The sequence below is a fragment of the Rattus norvegicus genome, chromosome 5, assembly GCF_036323735.1.
Source record: "Rattus norvegicus strain BN/NHsdMcwi chromosome 5, GRCr8, whole genome shotgun sequence".
NCBI classification, from domain to species: domain Eukaryota; kingdom Metazoa; phylum Chordata; class Mammalia; order Rodentia; family Muridae; genus Rattus; species Rattus norvegicus.
Window position 1 is genome coordinate 153813922 of NC_086023.1, and position 21893 is coordinate 153835814.

General features: G+C 43.6%; 1 protein-coding gene across 18 annotated transcripts in view; it reads left to right on the top strand.

Annotated features, from left to right (window-relative positions):
- Positions 1 to 12560: 12560 nt before the first annotated feature.
- Hnrnpr (heterogeneous nuclear ribonucleoprotein R) overlaps positions 12561 to 21893 on the top strand; it is a 45791-nt gene continuing 36458 nt past the window's right edge. For 5 of the 18 annotated variants that reach the window (XR_010066404.1, XR_010066405.1, XM_063287850.1 and 2 more), the window contains exons 1-5: positions 12561 to 12718; positions 15779 to 15944; positions 18125 to 18243; positions 18825 to 18932; positions 21129 to 21242. Coding sequence is in view for 16 of the 18 variants with exons in the window: in XM_063287850.1 (XP_063143920.1) it covers positions 15788 to 15944; positions 18125 to 18243; positions 18825 to 18932; positions 21129 to 21242 (498 nt within the window). In the remaining 2 variants the exon portion in view is untranslated. Of the gene's footprint in view, positions 13366 to 15775; positions 15945 to 18124; positions 18244 to 18824; positions 18933 to 21128; positions 21243 to 21893 lie in introns of all 18 variants that reach the window. The other 13 variants (XM_063287858.1, XM_063287857.1, NM_175603.3 and 10 more) reach the window with 12 other exon arrangements.

Below are 21893 nucleotides of genomic sequence, written 5' to 3' on the forward strand. Positions count from 1 at the left end.
TGGTACAAACACACACACACACACACACACACACACACACACACACACACACACGGATGTCAAAAGTTATTTGAGTAACTTACTTTGGTTTTTTTGAGACAGTGTTTCTCCATGGAACAAGCCTGTAGCCCATGCTGCCCTGAACTCACAGAGATCCTCCTGTTTCTGCCTCCTGAGGGCTGGGATCAAAGGCATACACAACCACCCCCAGCCCAAAAAAATTGTTTTTAAAGTAATCAGAGCACATTTTGACTTAGGCAGTGATGATGGATGTGCAGTGTGGCCATTTACTTTCCAATTACTTATAAGTAATTTTTTTCTTAATAACTTGTACTTTTTTAGTGGCAGGTCAGCCTGGACAGAGCTAGCGGGGAGAAACACTTTATGTCTTTATAATTGGGAGACTACAGACATGCAAGGGAAATTATGTATCCTGTAGCTTAGACTCAGCAAAGATAGTTTAATCTCTGGCAGCAAGATGGCACAAAGGGTGGAGGGGCTTGCCACCAAAACTGGCCACCTGAGTTTGAATCCCTGAACCCATGTGACAGGGTGAGAACAAATTCCCACATGTGTAATAAGCTTTTTTTTTTATTAATTTATTTATTTTATGTATATGTGTACACTGTTGTTGTCTTCAGACACACCGGAAGAAGGCATCGAATCTCATTACAGATGGTTGTGAGCCACCATGTGGTTGCTGGGAATTGAACTCAGGACCTCTGGAAGAGCAGTCAGTGCTCTAACCACTGAGCCATCTCTCCAGCCCGTGTAATAAGCTTTTAAAACTTAAGCTGGGGGCTGGGGATTTAGCTCAGTGGTAGAGCGCTTACCTAGGAAGCGCAAGGCCCTGGGTTCGGTCCCCAGCTCCAAAAAAAAAAAGAACCAAAAAAAAAAAAAAAACAAACCTTAAGCTGTTTCTTGCTAGGCATGATGCCATAGGCTTGTTGTCTAGCATTTTTGGAGAGGACCTCAGAGAGTCATTGAGGCCAGGGGTTCGGGACTAGGCTGGACAACATTGAAAGACTCCAATGGCTTGGTGGTTAAGAGCACTGGCCTCTCTTCTAGAGCACCTGGCTTTGATTTCTAGCAACTCTATGGCACTTCAAAACCATCTATAACTCCAGTCCTATGGGACTGGATGCCCCTCTGGTACTGTTTGCGGTGGACAAAGTATGAGGCAAATACTCATTGTACATAGAAAAGTAATCTTTTTTTTTTTCCTTCCGGAGTTGAGGACCGAACCCAGGGCCTTGCACTTGCTAGGCAAGCCCTCTACCACTGAGTTAAATCCCCAATCCGAAAAAAGTAATCTTAAAAAAAAAAAGGGGGGGGGGTGGGCTGGAGAGATGGCTCAGTGGTTAAGAGCACTGACTGCTCTTCCAGAGGTCCTGAGTTCGATTCCCAGCAACTACATGGTGGCTCACAACCATCTGTAATGAGATCTGATGCCCTCTTCTGGTGTGTCTGAAGGCAGCTACAGTGGACTTGTATATAATAAATAGATAAATGTTTAAAAAAAAAAAGGGGGTTGGGTCCACAGCTCCAAAAAAAAAAGAAGGGAAAAAAAAAAAAAAAAAAAAAAGCCAGGCAGTAGTGGCCCACACCTTTAATCTCAGCACTGGAAAGGCAGAGTCAGGCTGATCACTGAGTTCCAGGCCAACCTGGTCTACAGAGTGAGTTCCAGGATAGCCATGGCTACACAGAGATACCCTGCTCAAAAAAGAAAACAAAAAGTGGGGGTTGGGGATTTAGCTCAGTTGGGGGGGGGGAGAGAAACAAAGTGTGGGAGCTGCTGGGAATGCATGGGGAGTTCAAACCTCAGTTCTGAAGCACAAGCAAAACCCTCTGCCAGTTTAGTATCCTTGGTGGCTAGAAAGGAGTTCAAGGAAAAGGTTAATTCACCAGAAGTTTACCAGGGAATCTTCAGGGCTGGAGAGATGGCTCCTAAGAGAAATAAATCCTAAGTTCAATTCCCAGTAACCACATGGCAGCTCCCAACTGTCTATAACTCCAAGATTTGACCCCCTCACACTCAGACTACACGCAGGCAAAACATCAATGCACATGAGATAAAAAAATAAATATTACAACAGGGAATCTCCCATGTTCGTGTTTGGGATGTTCAATTTCTGGCAAAGCAAACTTGCTCCAGTGTGAACTGTTTCCAGGTTGTGAATTGCTCCAGCTCAGAGCTGTTTCCACGCTGTTAAGGCTCTAGGGATCTAACTGGCTCCCTGGTGTGTCAGACATTGAACCTCAGGCTTCCACACCCTGGAGGAAACAGGCCCTTAGGAGTCTTGTGTTAGAACTCTCTAGGAGCCTTCATTTGCACTTGTACTCGTATGGACACAGACACAGACACACAACACACACATGAACATACATCATTTTAAACGATAATTAAATTGTAGGCCTCTGGGATGCATGTGTACACCTTTGATCTCAGCACTCAGGAGTCAGAGACAGGTGAGTGCCTCATGATTTAAGGATGCATCTTTTTTAAGATTTATTTATTATGTATACAGCATCCTGCCTGCATGTATGCCTGTAGGCCAGAAGTGGGTGTCAGATCTCATTACAGATGGTTGTGAGCCACCATGTGATTGCTGGGAATTGAACTCAGGACCTTTGAAAGAGTAGCCAGTGCTCTTAACCACTGAGCCATCTCTCCAGTCTAGCTTCAAGATTTAAAACAAACAAACAATGCGATGTGATGCCCTCTTCTGGTGTGTCTGAAGACAGCTACCGAGTGCTTGTACATAATCAATAAATCTTTAAAAAAAAAAAATGGGGCTGGAGAGATGGCTCAGAGGTTAAGAGCACTGACTGCTCCTCCAGAGGTCCTGAATTCAAATCCTAGCAACCACACGGTGGCTCGCAACCATCTGTAATGGGATCTGGTGCCCTCTTCTGTTGTGTCTGAAGACAGTGACAGTGTACTCACATTAAATAAGTAAATAAATCTTTAAAACAAACAAACAAACAAAAAGACAACAAGATTTAAAAAAGGGGGGGGGGGACTAGAGAGATGACTCAGCGGTTAAGAGCACTGACTGTTCTTCCAGAGGTCCTGAGTTCAATCCCAGCAACCACATGGTGGCTCACAACCACCTGTAATGGGGATTCGATTCGATGCCCTCTTCTGGTGTGTCTGAAGACAGCTACAGTGTACTCATATACATGAAATAAATAAATAAATCTTAAAAAAAAAAAAAAAGTTCAGTCCCTTTAAAATACTCAGTCTGTTTAAAAATCTGGTACCTCTTTTAAAAGTTCCAAGTCTGTCAACTATGGGTTCCTGTAAAAATCAAAATTAAGCTTAATACTTTCTTACCTCAAGAAGGAAGAGCTAGGGCACAGTCACAATCTGAGCAAAGCAGCATCGAACTCCAGCAGCGTAAATAACGCAAACTCCAGCAGTGTAAATAGCGCAATGTCCAATGTCTGGGCTTCACTCAGGATCTTCCGTGCTCCTTCAAAGAAAGGTCTTAGGTCACTTCTCTGGCTCTGTTCTCTGCAGCACACGCAGCTTGTCTTCTATGCTCTGGCTGGCTCCGCTCATACCCGCTGCTGCCTCTGGTGGGTCATTTCGTGGTACTGGCATCTCCAAAATGCTAGGTTACACTTTCACAAATAGCCTCAACTTCTACTCATGATCTCTTCAATCCTGGGCCTTCAACTACTACTGAGATCGCACCTTCTCTGGTGGCCTTTCCTAGCCTTTCACAGTGTCCAACCTCAGCAGCTCTCCATGACTCCTTAACCCCTTCAAAACCAGTCCCACCTGGGGGACTCCTATGTATCGTCAAGTTTGGCTGCCAGCATAGAGTACAACCTTGGCCTTGTCTGGAACACAGCTTCTGTGTGCTGCCTCTTAGGAAAACTTCCCAGAAGACTTCACCTCAGTGACGCAAGTGGCTGCTTCTTCTTTTTTTTTTTTTTTTAAATATTTATTTATTTATTATGTATAGGTCATACAGCTTTCTGCCTGCATGCTACAGGCCAGAAGAGAACCAGATCTCATTATAGATGGTTGTGAGCCACCATGTGGTTGCTGAGAATTGAACTCAGGGCCTCTGGAAGAGCAGACAGCGCTCTTAACCTCTGAGCCTCTCCAGCCCCGCAAGTGGCTTCTTAAGCACCACTAATTTCTAAGCTCCAGCTGACCAGCTCTGAGTATCTCGGCAAAGCAAAGGTTTCCTTTAGTAGTTCTGGTATCCTGCTAGTCACAGCTTACTCTTCAGCCCCAGCCAACCAGAACATAGACTCTGAATTCAAAATAACAAAGGGCCCCACAGAGTCTTTGTTCTCCCCTGAAACTTTACCAACCCGGCCTCCATGGTCTGCACCTTGCTCAACATTTTTATTTCCAAGGTCCTATAAAACAGCTCATTGTGCTCTCAGCACTCACTGACTTTTCTAGTCCAAAGTTCTTCAATCTTCCAAAAAAGAAAAAGAAAAAAGTCGTGTCTATCACAGCAATACCTCATTACTTTTGGTACCCACTTGTCTCAGTCAGGGTTATTATTGCTGTGATTAAACACCACAAAGCAACTTGGGGAGGAGAGTTTATTTTGCTTACATGTCTACATCATAGTCCATTAGTAAAGGAAGTCAGGGCAGGCACTCACATTGAGCAAGAATCTCAAGGTTAACACAGAGGCCACGGAGGAGTGCTGCTTACTGACTTGCTCACCCTGCTTTCCTATAGAACTCAGGATTGCCAACCCAGGGGTGGCACGACCCACAAGGTGCTAGGCCCTCCCACATCAATCACCAATTAAGAACATTATTAAATCTATAATTATTTAAACTATAATTATTAAAATTAAAACCTTAAAGGCTTGCCTACATACTGATTTTCAGAAGGCATTTTCTTTTCTCCTGCCTTTGCCTCCTTCAGCAAATCCTACCGGCGTGCGCCACCACAACCGGCGCATTTTCTTTTTTTAAAAGATTTGTTTTGGGCTGGAGAGAGATGGCTCAGCGGTGAAGAGCACTGACTGCTCTTCCAGAAGTCATGAGTTCAAATCCCAGCAACCACATGGTGACTCATAACCATCTGTAATGAGATCTGATGCCCTCTTCTGGTGTGTCTGAAGACAGCTACAGTGTATTCACATATATGAAACAAATCATTTTTGTTTTTAGATTTATTTATTATATATAAGTACACTGTAGCCCTCCCTCTTACTTTGAAAGACACAGGCATGCACATGGTTCATAGGCATACAGGCAGGAAAAAGACACATGCACATAGAATAAAAAGGCTGAAGAAGGGCTGGAGAGATGGCTCAGTGGTTAAGAGCACTGACTGTTCTTCCAGAGATCCTGAGTTCAAATCCCAGCAACCACATGGTGGCTCACAACCATCTGTAATGAGATCTAGTGCCCTCTTCTGGTGTGCAGCCACATATGCAGGCAGAATGCTGTACATAAAATAAATAAAATAAATCTTTAAAAAAAAAAGGCTGAAGAAGACAAAGATTTTAACTTGACTGAGCTTCTAATTCGTGGGGAGTTGGACAAATATATTCATGTCCTATGAAAAAAATCAAGGCATATTAAAGACATGTCAAGAGGCCAGTCTGCGGACGATGCATGCCTTTAATCCCAGCACTTGGGAAGCAGAGGCTGGTCTCAGGCTATTTCAGGACAGCCAGGGCGACACAAAGAAACCCTGTGTCAGGAACGAACCAACCAACCAAAAAAAAAAAAAAAAAAAAAAAAAAACCCAAAAAATAACAAAAAAAAAATATCAAGTGGTAGAAATGAAGAAACTGAGGGGAATGGCTAGAAACTGACTTTATAGAACATGTCCCTGGAAAGTCCCCTTAAAGAGATGCTGTTTGGGGTGGGAGTGTAATGACTGAACCAACTCAGTGTCGTAGTTAGGGTCTTACTGCTGTGAACAGACACCATGACCAGTGCAAGGACAACATTTAATTGGGCCTGGCTTACAGGGTCAGAGGTTCAATCCATTATCATCAAGGTGGGAACATGGCAGCATCCAGGCAGGCATGGTCCAGGAGGAGCTGAGGGTTCTACATCTTCACCTGAAGGAAGCCAGGAACAGACTCAGCATCCTAGGAGGAGGTGGGAGGAGGGTCCCCAAGCTCACCCCATAGTGACACACTTTCTCCAACAAGGCCACACCTTCTAATGGTGCCACTCACTGAGCCAAGCAGATGCAAACCATCACATTTCACTCCGAGGGCCAAGCATATGCAAATCATCACAGGCAGTTAAGTCCTGTGATCCGAGTTTCTGGGGCTTATCAGGATGTCCAAGATAAAAGAAAAGCAGCATTCTTCCACCAAGTCTACTTTGAGCTTTGTTTTAGTACTTAAATGTAAATATTTTTTTTTCTTTTTTTTTTTTTTTCGGAGCTGGGGATCGAACCCAGGGCCTTGCGCTTCCTAGGCAAGCACTCTACCACTGAGCTAAATCCCCAACCCCAAATGTAAATATTTTTATCAGAGCCTACTTTCCTGTCCTAGCCCAAAGTCAAATTCCTGCCTGAGCTTACTTCTGTGTGCTGGCCCAAAGTCGAAGTCTAGAAGCTGCCCTGAAAGCTCTCCACAGTGTAAGCCAGGGCTTACACTTGCCTGGTACTTATACAGCTCTGTAGTAGATCCCGGGGCTTGCAAAGAAAGAAGCCACAGGGGCTGTCTGGGCCGAGAGTTCACGGTTATCTGGGAGGAGCTGAACACAGGTCCCACTGAGGGAACAGCCACCAGGTGGCTGATTGGCTGAGCTCAAGGACAAAGGGGTTGATGGTGGGGACGAGAGTCATCTTTACAATTGTTTTTCTTTGTTTTCTTGCTTGTTTATTTTGAGACAGGGTTTCACCCTGTAGCTTGAGCTAGCCTTGGAACTCAATGTGTAGCTGGGTCTGGAAGTTTTCATGATTCTCCTTCCTGTGAATTCCAAGTGTTGGGCTTACGGCTATGTACTGCACTCACGGGGTTAGAAACTGGTCGAGCGTTAAGAATGAATCCGCAGGTCAAGATCATAGATGTTGCTGTAGATAAAGATAGAGGCTGAGCGTGGTTGCGCATGCTGGTTATCTCAATGCTTGGGAGGCTAAGGCAAGAGGATTGGTAGCCTGGACTACGTAGTGAGGCCTTGTCACAAACAAACACCTAGCAAATAGTGAGACTAGCACTAAAGTGGAAACGGTGGGGGCTGGAACTGTAGCCAGTTAGTTGAATGCTTGGCTAGAGTACTCAGAGTCTGGGTTTGATCCCTGGCACCACAGAAACCCAATGGGACAATGTAACCCCAACACACGAGAGGCTGAGACAGGAGGATCAGGAGTTCAAGGTCATCCTCATCGTTACTCGGTGAGTTTGAGGACTGCTTGGGTTACATGAGATCCTGTCAAAGGAAAACAATAGTGGTAGCGAAAGCACGGAAAGAAATGAGGATGGGATGAGATGACTGAGAAGAATGGAATCCTGGGAGCATAGATAATGATCCGGAGGAGAGGGGAGGACCGGGAAAGAGGAACCAGAACCGGAGAGTCACGGAGCAAAAGGTCTGCCACATTTCAAGATGTACAAAGGTGGGCAAGATGTCTGCCTAGTGAAGCTTGGGATTCGGAAGGCTGTAAATGGGGAAACCTTCTACTGTGGTTATTATTCACGATAATTACAGAGCACATGACCCATCCTGCAGTGGATATTTTTGCTTAAGGGTAATGAGGGCTTAGTTATATACACAGCCTATTTAGTGTTTTGTTTAATTTCCAAACATGTGCTAAAGTTAGGCTGAACGCTATAATTACTTCACAGCACCACACTGATCTTGGGAACAAGATTCACAATCCCTGCGGAATCGGGTCTGTGGATCCGTGTATTTAACCCGTGTGTTTGAATATGGGTGGTAAAACTCCTCAGACTCGAGTTAAAGACTCGCACTACCGCCTCCATGGCGTGCATCTCTTCGGCTTGCCTATAAGGAAGCTTGAAAATAAACGGGGTCGAAGGAGCTGTGTGCCAAGGTCTGCTGCAATGTGTGTGGCTCCTGCTGAGACATGGCCTGTTTTGGCCTCTTTAAACTGGGTGAGGAATTTGGTGTTGCTGCCTGAGTGGGAACTCCGAGGCCCCGGTGGTGAGTCGCCGGGGAATTCCACTCTTGTAGAATGGAAGAACGTTGTGTCCAAGTATTTAACACTTGAAAGCTGGATTTGGTAATCCTGACTAGAACTAAAAGCTGAAGTTGCGTTTTAAAAATTAGGCTGGGAAAGGAGAGCTCTCTTCGATATATATTTTTCCTGCCCCTCCCCCATCTGAACCTAAGAAGAGAATTCATTCAAAAAATAATCATAATGGGAGGCACACTGAAGGGATGGCTTGGGGTTGAGGATGTGGACGGCATTTCCAGATGATCTCCGTTCAGTCCTTAGTACTCATCTTGGGTCAATCACAACTGCTGTTAACTTCAGTTCCTGGGGATCTGATAGCTGATAGTGAACTCAGTGAACACTTACGCTCACATACAAATTAGATGTAGTAGCCAGACATGGTGGCACATACCTATAATCCCAGCACTCAGGAGGTAGAGGCAGGTAGATCTCTGTGAGTTCAAGGCTAGCCTGATCTACATAGTGAGTTCCAGGACAACTTGGGAGACAGAGAAAGATCCTATCTACAAGAAAAAAAAAAACAGATTTATTAATTTTATTTTATGTGCTACTGTTTTGCCTACATATACACCCCACACATTCTTGATGCCCATGGAGGTCAGAAGAGGGTCAGATCCCCCTGGAACTGGAGTTATGGACGGTTGTGTGATTCCATTTGGGTGCTGTCTTAGTTAGTTAGGGTCTTACTGCTGTTAACAGATACATGACCAAGGCAACTCTTATAAGGACAGCATTTAATTGGGGCTGGCTTACAGGTTCAAACATTCAGTTCATTATCATCAAGGTGGGAGCATGGCAGTGTCCAGGCAGGCATAGTGCAGGAAGAGCTGAGAGTTCTACATCTTCATCTGAAGACTGCTAGTGGAAGACTGGCTTCCAGGCAGCTAGGATGAGGGTCTTAAAGCCTACAGCCACCGGGACACACTTCCTCCAACAAGGCCACGCCCACCCCAGCAAGGCCACACCCACCAAGGCCACACCCACCCACCAAGGCCACGCCCTCTCTAACAAGGCCACACCCACTCCAAGGGGCCACATCTCCTAATAGTGTCACTGCCTGGGCCAAGTATTTCAGACAACCACAGGTGCTGAGAATGGAAGTCACGTCCCCTGTAAGAGCAGTAAGTACTGTAACAGCCATCTTTCCACCTCTGATTTTTCTCGATTAATGTTGGGGCCAGAGGCATGAAATCACTAATTAAGAGCACTTGCTATTTTTCCGTGGGTGAGAGGTTGGTTCCCAACACCCAAGTTGGGTAGTTCAGGACAGCCTGTAACACTTGCTCCCCTTCTCTGTTCTAGCCTCCACTGGCACCCACAAAAAATAACATTGTTGTTTTTTATTTTGTTGTTCTTTCTGAGACAGCATTTATCTGTGTAGCCCTGGCGGTTCTGGAACTTACTGTATAGAGCAGGCTGGTCTCAAACTCAGAGAGATCTGACTGCCTCTGTCTTCTGAATGCTGGGGTTAAAGGCATGCGCCACCCAGATATAAAAATAACATTTAAAAAAATTAGTTAATGTAAAAAGAAATTTGAAGTCACAATATGGACTAGTTGTGGTGTGACCTCATCCAGTGGTGGGGAGGGGGAGGCTTGGGGAGAGCTATACTGTTACACAAATCTGGTACCCAGAATTGGGAACAGGGAGGCTAATAGAGGGAAGTATTATCTTACTGGTTGGAGGTTATTTCTTCTGGCCATGTAGAATAAAAATTAACTTGACCAGGGAATTTAGAGTAACATCAGTGTGTGTCTCAGCTCTGACATGACCTTGCTGTCCTGATGTGTAAAGGAAGAAAGTACTTGACCTACTGTGAGTATCAAATGAGACAACATGCTCGGTGCGTAACACGTGTTAAGGAATGCCCAAATCTATTTGATAAAGTCCTGTGAGACATTTTCTTTCATGACCAAAGTTTCTTTTTATTTATTTATCTATTTAAAGATTTATTTATTGTATACAAGTACACTGTAGCAGTCTTCAGACACACCAGAAGATGGTGTCAGATCTCATTACAGATGGTTGTGAGCCACCATGGGATTGCTGGGAATTGAACTCAGGACCTCTGGAAGAGCAGTTGGTGCTCCTAACCACTGAGCCACCTCTCCAGCCCTTCTCTCTCTTTTTATGACCTTTACTTTTGGCTGTACCTATTTTGTGCTACATTTACTCCTGTGCTGTAAGTTTTTTTTTTTTTTTTTTAAGATTTATTTATTTTATGTATGTGAGTACACTGTTGCTCTCTTCAGATACACCAGAAGAGGGCATCAGATCCCATTACAGATGGTTGGGAGCCACCATGTGGTTGCTGGGATTTGAACTCAGGACCTCTGGAAGAGCAGTCAGTGCTTTAAACCACTGAGCCATCTCTCCAGTCCTAGATTTATTTTATGTTTGGGTGCTTTTGCCTGCATATATGTCTGCATACCACGTGTGCCTAGTGTCTAAGAAGGTCAGAAGAGGGCATTGGATCTTCTGGAACTGGAGTACAAGACGTTTGTGAGCTACCATAAAGGCTCTGGAATTGTTCTTTTTTTTTTTTTTTTTGGTCTTTTTTTCGGAGCTGGGGACCGAACCCAGGGCCTTGTGCTTCCTAGGCAAGCGCTCTACCACTGAGCTAAATCCCCAGCCCCAAGGCTCTGGAATTGAACCTGAGTCTCTCCAACCACCAGAACCCCCACTGCCCTAAGTTAGAGCCTGGACTCAGAGTCCTTTGTATGGGAGAACCTGCTCTGACACTGAACTGCAGCCTCAGCTCCCAGGATATCTGTGTTTTACATCCCTTAATATTGGCTTGGTACTGGACACCTAATAGGTATCAGATGGCCTTGTGATAGAATACCTCTGATGGGATAATTTATACAGAAGAGGGTTTTATTTAATGTTGTGTTTGCTTACGTGTGTGTGTGTGTGTGTGTGTGTGTGTGTGTGTGTGTGTGTGTGTGTGTGTGAAGGTAAGTGCAGACCAAGGTCAGAGAAAAGTGGATGTCCTGCTCTTTCACTCCCCTGCCTTATTCTCTTGGGATAGGGTCTCTCATTGAGCCTGGAGCTAACCTTGCAGCAAGCTACAGGGATTCTCCTGTTGTAGCCCACATCAGCACTGGAATTTACAGGTGCATGCATGTGGTCACCCCGGGCTTTTTACTCGAGTGGAGATTCAAAGTCAGGATTTTAACCTTGCATTTGTGCCATCTCTCCAGTCCCTAGGACGGGACTTACATTTTACAGTTCTGTAAGTAGGGAAGTGCAACGTTGAGAGCATGTGGGGAGAAGGGCCTTCGTGCTGGGACACCCTATGCTGGAAGCGCAAAAGATGCAGAGAAAATCAGAGCTAGACGTCTAACTCGCAGCCTGGAGGCCTATCATTCAGCTTTAATCCTTTGAGGGTGGAGTCCTAATGCCTGAAACACCTCCCACTACCGGCCCCACCTCCCAACACTGCCACATTGGCCGTCAAGTTCGTATCAGGTGCAGATGTCCATTCAAAAACGCATGGGTAGACAAACAATAATTATATTTTGGTTTGAGAAACACGTTCTCCTGATACATTTGGAAGCAGAACCTTTGACCTTCTTCACTGAGGTGGTGTTGGGTTTGGGACAGGAGTGACAGTGACAGGTGAGAGGCTTATGAATAAAAGGTATTACTCTCCTAGGGGGGAAATGAACCTTTTGCCCGTTGCCTGGCTTTCAGTCGTACGTAGATCCAGTACCCTACCTACTCAGTTCTCCAAACTCTGAAGGGTCCCTGCTTCCTGTTAACATCACTCTTGAGTCAGATCCACGTTATTGTGAGGAAAAGTGCCAGGGAGGGAAACAGGCAGTTTCTCTGATCCTTCTAAGGGATGCTTTTCTACAGGAAAACCTCCAGCGACACGAGTCGAATCTTCTTTAAGTTGTCTTTTGACTAGAGCCAAGATGATCTAGCGATGGAGCGGAGCGTGAGGTGATGGGTGTGTTTGGGACCTACACTCTGCGGCCGGCCAGCACGGCCGGAGGGAGGATTGGGGTAAGGGACTCCCGCTCCGGGTAGCAGCGCCATTGCGGAGCGTGGCCGCAGGGACCCGAGGGGGCGGGGCTCCTGTGGCGGCCACGCGGCGCGAGGCCTAAATTTTCAACCTCATAACCCGGGTAGACGGAGAGGGAGGAGCTTCGGCCACGCAAGGCCGGCTGCCCCGCAGCCTCGCCACTACGAGGGGCTCCCACCAACAGACCCCTTTGTGTGCATGCCCCCGCCCCGGAGGCGCCTCAGCCAGTGGCGCTGAGAACCCTCATTGGCTCAGCCTGACGGCCACACCGATTGGTCCTCCGAGTCCCCGACGCGAGGGCCGCTTTCCCTCTCTCTGATTGGTCCGCTGAGCTGCCTATCAGGCAGCCTCCTGAACTGATTGCTCGGCCGTATGGAGTCCCTGGAAGCAGTTCCGGGAAACCCCGCGTGCTGCCGGGATCGCGTCTCTGTCCATGCAGGGGGGGAGGGGGTGGCGCGCGCGCCATTTCTAGTCGTTTTCAAAGCGCCTCGCGCTGATTCTCACGGGCCAGGCTGCCGGCCCCCCGCTCTGCCCTGGTGAGTCTCGCGCTGGCCCGTGGGGGGAGGGGCCTGGAGTCCCGGTCTGACCGGATTCGGCCGGGTCCAGGCTCGGCGCCCCGGCCTGCAGTTTGGGTCTTTGCTCCGAGGCCCGAGGGTGGGGGTGGGGATGGGCCGGGGGCGGCTTCTGCTCGGACCGGCCGCGCAGCCGTGGGCCTGAGTCCGGCCGCGGCGCCTCCTTTCTTTCGCTCATCCTTATCAGCCCCTCCGGTGCCCCGGTCCCTCGGTCCGCTGTCCTCCGTGCGGCCTGCCGGTTTCAGGGTGCTTTTCCCGCCTCCGCCTGCCGCTGTCCGCGGCCCGGCCGGGCTAAGGGTTTCAGACGTTCCCCTGACTCCGGTGCTTGCCCCTAGGCCTGCGGTTAGGCCTGGCCCGCATCTCGCCTTGCCAGGAGTGGGATGTGTTGATACGGGGTCGCGCCCGAGGGGGTGGGGTGAGCCGAGGGCGGGGTGCAAGTCTTAGGGTTACCTGAGCCCGGAGCAAACTTTTACGGGAGTCGGAGCCGAGGGACCGAGGTATGGGGGGTGCCTCCCGCCCGATCCCCAACCTGCATGATTCGAGCCGGGATTTGAAGGAAAAAATGACTACTAGAGGCCGTGACACTTGGTTTTGAGCGGCGCCTGAGCTAGGTAATTCTGAGAATGTCATAGGCGCTCCAGACTAGAAAAGCGCTTCTTTTTCTTCCACGGTAGTATCCATGTGGCCAGAATTTTAAGACGAAAGCCCAGGGGTTCTTGAAAGGTTCAGTCCTTTCTCGTTACCTGTTTGAGTTTTTTCCTCCCCTGCCCTTTAGAAACAGAATGTGTCAGGAGTCAGTCGTAGTGATTAAGGACTTGACACTCCCCAGCTTTGAGATAACCGTTAGCTTTCGTTGGATCTTTTAAAAGCCGGTCTCTCAACATTTTGCTTAGGGATGTTCACTAAAAGTGAGGGAGGGGCTAGTACTGACTTCCCAAATCTCCCAGCAGTCCTTATAAATCTTATTTAAATGACTTTATTTTGTAATTTTCTTTTTCTTTTTTCTTTCTTTTTTTTTTTTTTGCAAAAATGTTTATGTCAAAGGATTCCAGTCATGTTAGTATATTTGCTGCATCCAGAAATATGGTTTGGCTGTGTGGCATTGTTGTCGAATAACATGAGTTTAAATGGTCTCATAACATAAATGTCTTTTAAATGAGCACTTTGAATTTGGCTTGAAGATTCCCCTCTGTTGATCTGAAGGTTTTATTTCCTGGAGTCTATTTTACCTTTTTTTTTTTTAGGTTAAAGTTGACAAAATCTGAACATTTAAAAAGTTTTTAATATCGATGATAGTCGTAAATATGTCTTGTGCTTTTAATACATAACTTGTCATTTTGCTTCATGCATACTTTTAAAATTACTCCACCTTAACGGATGTTCATTGAACTTCTCAGTTAATTTGCCTCTCCTGTAACGTAGTATTCATAGGTGCAGTGCTCTGAAGGTCTTGTTACAGAACTTTTGAGTTGTGGTGATCTTAGTATAGTGTTTGTGGGAGGGAATGGGAAAGCACATATGCATGTTCACAGATTTTGGATTTTTGAATGCTTCTTTATAGGACTAGGTTGTATTAATCAGTAAATATGCTCATCTTGTGCCAGTTTTGGATGTTTCTATTTTTGCTAGTTCATCAGAATTTGAAGTTTGCCTTGAGATATATCTGTTTAGGTACAGTCGGCGTCTCTGTAGACTTGAGAGGGCTAGGGAGAGGTTTGTGGTGGGAAGTCATCCAGCTGTCAGGTCATTCTCAGTAACACCCTTCACACTTTGCTTTCTACTACTGCCTTCCTCTTTCTCCTCTCATTAACTTCAACTAAATATCAGTGGATGTTCAGATGAAGAGTTGTTCTGTGTCAGCAAACAGCACTTGGCATAGTGTTTGAGTGATCAGGAATGGATTGGCTATCTTAGGCTATAGTGTTTGTAGGTGACTTGTGGTTTCTGTCTTGAGTTTCTTCAGGAACAACAGGCATTTTCTTGAGACCCAGCTTCATCACACCTTTATCTCCATCCGTGCTGCGATGTCTGCGTTGGGCCATCCATTCTCTTCATCACATGTAATCTCACATACACACGTAGATTCCCTGATTTGGAGGTAGCGTAGACTGGCCTCATATGCTTTTGTGATTTACTCTCTTTTCAGGGAATTGGTCCATTTCAGCATATACAGACTGAACATACAAAGTTATTTTGGTAGATTAATCTGAAAAATCTGACTAAGTTTAGGTGAGTTAGATAGTGTTCGTGAACGTGAAGGTTTTTTTTGCAAGTTGTTTATTCAGTATTTTTTGCAACTTTCTTTCACTGACAAGAAAAATTCCACTCATACTCCTGATTTAAAAAAACAAAAAACCAAAAAACCAAGAAGCAACCTCAACTATAGCTCACTTATTTTTTATGTAGACTTTAAACAATGGCTTAGCTTTTAAAGTTGGTCATTTTTTCTTTTAAATCTGTGAATGGGAATAGCAAATTAATCTTAGAACAAAATTAATGTGAAAGTTGTGTTTTTAAGTGAGGTGGAGAGAACCCAAGCCACCAGCTCATTGAACTAGATACAACATGGATTTATTTCATACCTATGTTGTTTCTGAAGCAGAGCTAGGAAAAATGGAAATTTCTTAAATCTTGATTAAGTGATGTGTGGGTGTTTATTCTGTTTTAAATCAAACTTTAGAACTCTATTAAGCTGAGGGGCCTTTAGGATTTCGTGGTGGTTTGTTGATCTGCTCCCCAGAACACAACGGCTGCTTTGTTACTCAGCAGTTGTACCTGCAGTAAACTCAAGGCCTCTAACCCAGAGTACATGAAGTTGCTTAAGGATCCAATACTTCCATGTACATTTTCTATAGTTTCACAAGATTATTACTGAAAATTTAGATCAGATGCTCACAAAAGGCTTAAGATTCTGGATAGTTATTAGTAGCATGTGTACAAATTAGTTCAGGTAAATCATGCATTGTCCTACAAATTAGTTATTTCTGGCTTAATGTAATATAGCTCCTGAATTTTTTCCAGCAGCATAATAAAATGGCTAATCAGGTGAATGGTAATGCGGTACAGTTAAAAGAAGAGGAGGAGCCAATGGACACTTCCAGTGTTACTCACACAGAGCACTACAAGACACTGGTAGAGGCAGGCCTCCCACAGAAGGTGGCAGAGAGACTTGATGAAATATTTCAGACAGGTATAATATGCATTTCTTGTTTCTGACTGGTTATGAAAGTGAGGGCAAACCACGTTGAATGTTACAGATTTTAAGGATAAATAATGCTTACTGTTTGTGTGATCTGTGTAGAGCAAATGCTTTCCCTTCATTGAGGGCATACTGGGTTTGACTTTACTCCTATTTCATTATTTTGAAGCCTTCTTAGTGTTGAATATGCAGACTTAGTTGTTTCAGAACAGAACATCAATTTGTCTTAGATTTACTACCAATTAAAATGTATGTTTCAGCATACCAAATTTTGCATTTTCCCCTTAACCTAAATCAGTCATCATTTTGCTTTTACTTTTCTACTTTTAGCTTTTTAAAAGTGATTGTTAAGTCAGCTTAGGTCTGATTAGGTGGCATAATAGGACTAGTTAGACTGTATTGTTTGAAACGATAATATATGTCATACTCCGTGAGAGTTTGTGGCCTGTCTAGTTTCTAATAGACAGAAATTCACATCTCTCGGGAAATTTGGAAGTGTTTGGTTTGCAACAGCTGTTTTTTGTTTTTGTTTTTTTCTTAATGTGTAAGTCCCATGGTTAAGTGCTTAAGCAAATTTGAACATCTTAATATGGTTGGTTGTAAGTGGTTTGAAGTTTTAAAGAGGGAGAGAAATATTTACCCTTAGGGAATGGTGTTCGTAAATAAATGTGTCCTCCTTTGGGGCCATAGATGGAAACTTTCTTCCTGTGTTTGTGTGCCTATCCAGATCAGGAGAGAGAATTGAATTGTTTTTCTTAGAAATATGTTTTAAATTTAGAGACATAGCTGTGCTTTTTTTTTCTTAAAATATTTTAAATCTCGAAGCTCAGATTTAATTTTAGACACTAAAATGGCTTATAAAAATGACTCCTGGGTGATGGTCCCATTTGAAAACCAGTCCTCAGGAACTTCTGTGGCATTTCTGCCCTAGAGAACTAGCAGTGATCTGCTTAGAGACCTCCCTGTATAGTGCTTTGTTACTGCTAAGAGGTGGATGACCTGGGTGAAGGGTTGTACTGACAGGATGGATTGATGATGGTCCTGAGTTGTGGCTTTGGGTGGTGGTATGAAATATCCAAGTAAGGAAACTCCAATTGCTCAGCCATGCCCTTTCTGAGCTTTTAAAGCATGACATGGCAGCATTTTAAACAATAGCTTTACAAGTGGCATTAATTTATTTTCAATTTATTTACTGTATGAAATAAAGTTCTTTTTGGCTTTACCACAGTAGAATCACTTTTGCTGTTGGTTCATATGGACTTGGGGAGGGCAATGTTAATCTGTCAGGTATTTCTATTTTACATTGGACCAGTTCTGAAAAGGTTCCCTATATATTAAGTGATATTTTAAACATAGATGTTCTGTGAGTAGTTAAGTAGACTACATATATAGAATGCAGCATATATTTTTTCTGCATACTTTATTTAAAATTCTGTAACATTTTTACTGACCTTTGAAGGAGATTGTCGTTATTGACAGTGTTGTGAATGCCACAGCATCTTTTAAATCTCAGCTTGTAGAGCAAAAGACTGACTTAAAATACAACTTTCAGAATTGGTTTAGCAAGCTGCACTTGCATTTGTAGAATTTAAATGCCTTTCCACATTCTGACTGCAGCAAACTAGATGCTTGGATAAACACATTTTAATTTATGTTTGGTGCTAAGGAGGGAAAACCTTTGATACTCTTCGAGTGGAAAGAATTAAGTAAAATTGGTTTTCATATTTTTTATTACCTCTTTTATAGTAAACAAGTATAACAACCCGTAATTTGAATGTTTTTTCTTGAGAAAGATAGTGTATTCTTACCACTCAAATATAAGCCAGAATTTCCTAAACGAGTGGTTCGTCTGTGGTACATTACGTGCATCAGACTTCGAGAGCTCACTGCTGTTTGGAGGAGTTAGAAACACTTTAGGAGCTTTCCCCTAAAGTTTTTTTTTTTTTTTTTTTTTAAGATAAGATTCACATTTATAGGTGACATTTTATCTTTGCTTTTTGTATTTGTATTTGACCTTTTTATATCTTGTTTAGCTGTGTATATGCATGTAGTTAAATGAAAGTGTAGTTTGTCAGAGATATTGAATATAACAGTGCTACTAGACCTTACTAGACAGTTTAGCTTATCTCTTTTATTATAATAAAGTTAAACTTTTTCAATTTAATTTTTAGGGTTGGTAGCTTATGTCGATCTTGATGAAAGAGCAATCGATGCTCTCAGGGAATTTAATGAAGAAGGAGCTCTGTCTGTGCTGCAGCAGTTCAAAGAGAGCGACTTATCCCATGTTCAGGTAAGGTCAGTCCCAGCAGATGCGGCCCAGCCATTGACGATCTGCAACTGTCTAACTGTGATCGCACTCTTCCCCGTGGGGAAGGGCTCTGTTTTGTTTGTGACTATCTCTCCTTTGGAAAAATTTAAGAGAAAAAAAGATCTTCTATGTCAAAGACTTTCAGAAGCATGAGCACAAAGCAAAAGTCTTCCCTCACCTTTTAATACCATAAGTTACTTTAAAAACTTAGCTATGACTTTATTTTATTGTTACTATTACAATAAATATGTTTTATATGTTTAAATTGCTTACAATATGGGTGCTATCTTTGTGTGAGAAATACTTTCAGCCATTCTGTAAAGATGGTCCAGATTTAATTAAGCATTAACAAATGGAACACTTTCCCAGTTTAGAAGGCGAGCTCCCCGAGGCTCTGACTTAATGTCCGTTCCAGCCTCTGGTGTGTCAAAGTATTTGTTGAATGAATATTTTTGTTAAAACGTTGGTGTTGAAACGCCATCATTTAAATTTAAATTTATTGTTTATTTGACCCTTCAGAGATTCCTGGTAATTCTCCCTTTTGAATTGCTTGCATCTTTTAGAACAAAAGTGCATTTTTATGTGGAGTTATGAAGACCTACAGGCAAAGAGAGAAACAAGGCAGCAAGGTACAAGAGTCCACGAAAGGGCCTGATGAAGCAAAGATCAAGGTAAAAATGTGGCTTAGGGAGTTACAGTATTTGATGGAAAAGTCTAAGTCAGACTGTTCCTTGATACCTTGGTCTTCTGACAAAGAGGGAAAGATATGTTTATTATTTTATAAGCACTGTTTATATAAATTTTGTTTGGTACAGGATGGTACAGGATCCCATTATGTAGCTCAGTCTGATCGGGAACTCACTGTAGAGCCCAGGTTGGTTCCAAACTCAAGGTGATGCTGCCTCAGCCTCCTGAGTGTTGAAGTGAAAGGCTGGGATTTTTTTTCTCTTAGGAAAGAGCTGTCGTATTCTAACTGCTTTCTTCTTTCTTTTGAATTTTTTCTGACCTTAGTGCATCTATAAAATGGTCCTGGTTGTGCCTACAGCGGTTGTGTAGATTAGATGAATTCATATGTAAAATATCTACCCTCCCCAGTCATCATTATTATTACTAACCTAGATAAACTCCTTTGAAAGGCAAATAGGCTTTTGCTAAAAGACCTAGTTAAAGGGGTATTGACAAGGTTGCAGTTGGTCACCCCCAACCCCAAGCCCTGGGGATCTAACCCAGGGCTTTACACATGCTAATCGAATGCTTGGTTCTAAGCCGCCCTCCCAGATTTAATTTGAATGGTATTGAATTTTGGTGTTGTTTGCACTGGTGGCTCCTGTTTAGGTCTAACTAACTTTGTAAAGCATCTTTACACTTTTCTCCTCCATTCTCATCTGTTTATAAAGTAATTTAGCTGAATTCTTTTTTTTTTAAAGATGTAATTATTTATATGAGTACAGTGTCGCTCGCTGTCTTCAGACACACCAGAAGAGGGCATCAGATCCCATTTCAGATGGTTGTGAGCCACCATGTGGTTGCTGGGAATTGAACTCAAGACCTCTGGAAGAGCAGTCAGTGCTCTTCTTTTTTTTTTTTTTGGAGCTGGGGATCGAACCCAGGGCCTTGCATTTGCTAGGCAAGCAAGCACTCTACCATTGAGCTAAATCTCCAACCCCATCAGCAGTCAGTGCTCTTAACCGCTGAACTATTTCTTCAGCCCCCTAGCCAATTCTTAGATAAATTCCAAACAACTGTATAACAACTCTGATTGGCTAACACCACCCCTGTCCCCCAGCCCCCTGGTAAAAAAAAAATGGAAGGTTCAAGACATCCATCCCTGTGGAATCATATGGTTAACTAAATTTAGCAAACATAAATCTGGTGTTGCTTTGTATAATTAAATACCTAACATGCAAAGCCCTTCTCTTTCTTGGTAGAGTACATATTTTGTTTGCCAACAGAAGATATTCTATAGGCCTTTCATAGGAAATTTCACATGAGTGTTATGTAAACTATAGTGCAAGCTCTTTGGGGGCAAGGGCATCTTCTGTTAACTAATGTTAATGAGGTGGGACAATTAAATAATAAGGTTTCATTTTTTTTAAGTCAGTATATTTATTTGGTAGTTACCAAATTTAGAGTCTACCCTGTGAGATACTTCAGTTGTGCTGAGCTTGTGGTTTGGTAAGAATATGAACAGACAAATGGAATAGTTAAGGGCAGTCGTGAGCTGTGTGTATTCTGGGAACTAAACCCAGGAGTTTGCAAAGATCAGCAGGTGCGCTCAATGTTAGAGCTGTCTCTTTGGCTACCCCCTTTGAAATAGTTTACTGTTTTCTTTAATTGTATGTATATGTGTGTGTCTGAGTGTGGATTTGTACACATGACTACAGTGTCCATGGAGGCCAGAAGAGGGTGTTGGACTCATTGGACCTGGAGTTACAGACAGTTAATAGTGACATGTTTAGCATGTTTCCTGTGAACCAAATGTGTGTCCTCTGGAAGAGCAGTAAACTCTTAACTGCTACGCCATCTCTCTAGCTCCTCATTTTTCTTTTTCTCTTTTTTGGGGGGTGAGGAGGGAGTTCCAGACAGGGTTTCTCGTGTAGCTCTGGCTGTCCTAGAACTTACTCCATAGATCAGGCTGCCCTCAAACTCAAAGATCTGCCTGCCTCTGTTTGCTGAGTACTGGGATTAAAGTCATGCACTGCTGCTGCCCAGCCCCATATATGTGATACTGGAGAAAGAATCCAGTGCCTCATGCATGCATGCATGCATGCATGCTATATTTCTAGCTACTCCTTTTAAATTAGCATAAAATGCATTTCATAAGATGTTATAGTTTGTGTGTGTTTAACATGTGCAATTATTTTTAGGCCTTGCTCGAGAGGACTGGTTATACTTTGGATGTAACCACAGGACAGAGGAAGTATGGTGGGCCTCCACCAGACAGTGTGTACTCAGGTGTGCAACCAGGAATTGGAACAGAGGTCAGTGCTCTTATTTATCCCTTTGTGGGAAATCTTTCTAGTCTATTAAGTGGATTATCGAGTGTATGATGTGGGCAAAGTACTTGATTACTTTCAAAGTGTGGCTAGTGTTATATTGGTAGTATTTATGTATATTTTTTATTAGCAAAGGTAACTAACCTTGGTATAGAAATCTTTCTTGCAAGGTTTATTTCATGTATAAAGTACACTGTCGCTTTCCTTAGACACACCAGAAGAGGGTGTCGGATCTCATTACAGATGGTCGTGAGCCACCATGTGGTTGCTGGGAATCGAACTCAGAACCTCTGGAAGAGTAGTCAGTGCTCTTTAACTGCCAAACCGTCTTTCCAGCCCAGTATAAATCTATCTCTCTCTCTCTTTTTTAATTGCATTTTTTAAGTTTACAGTTTAAATGTTATCTTCCCCCCGCCTGCCTCCCATATCTTAAAGCAAGAAATACAGACAATTGTTGGAGCTTACTGCTAAAGGAAAAGTAGTTTTTAAGTTTTTTGTCCTAGAGATCGAACTTGGGCCCTCATTCGTTCTGAGCATGTGTTCTACCAGTGTGCCATGCTCCTTGACCTAAGTCTCCATTTGCAATGATACTTTAGTATGTAGCCTAGGCTGCCTTGACTTCTGAGGGTAGGGGTT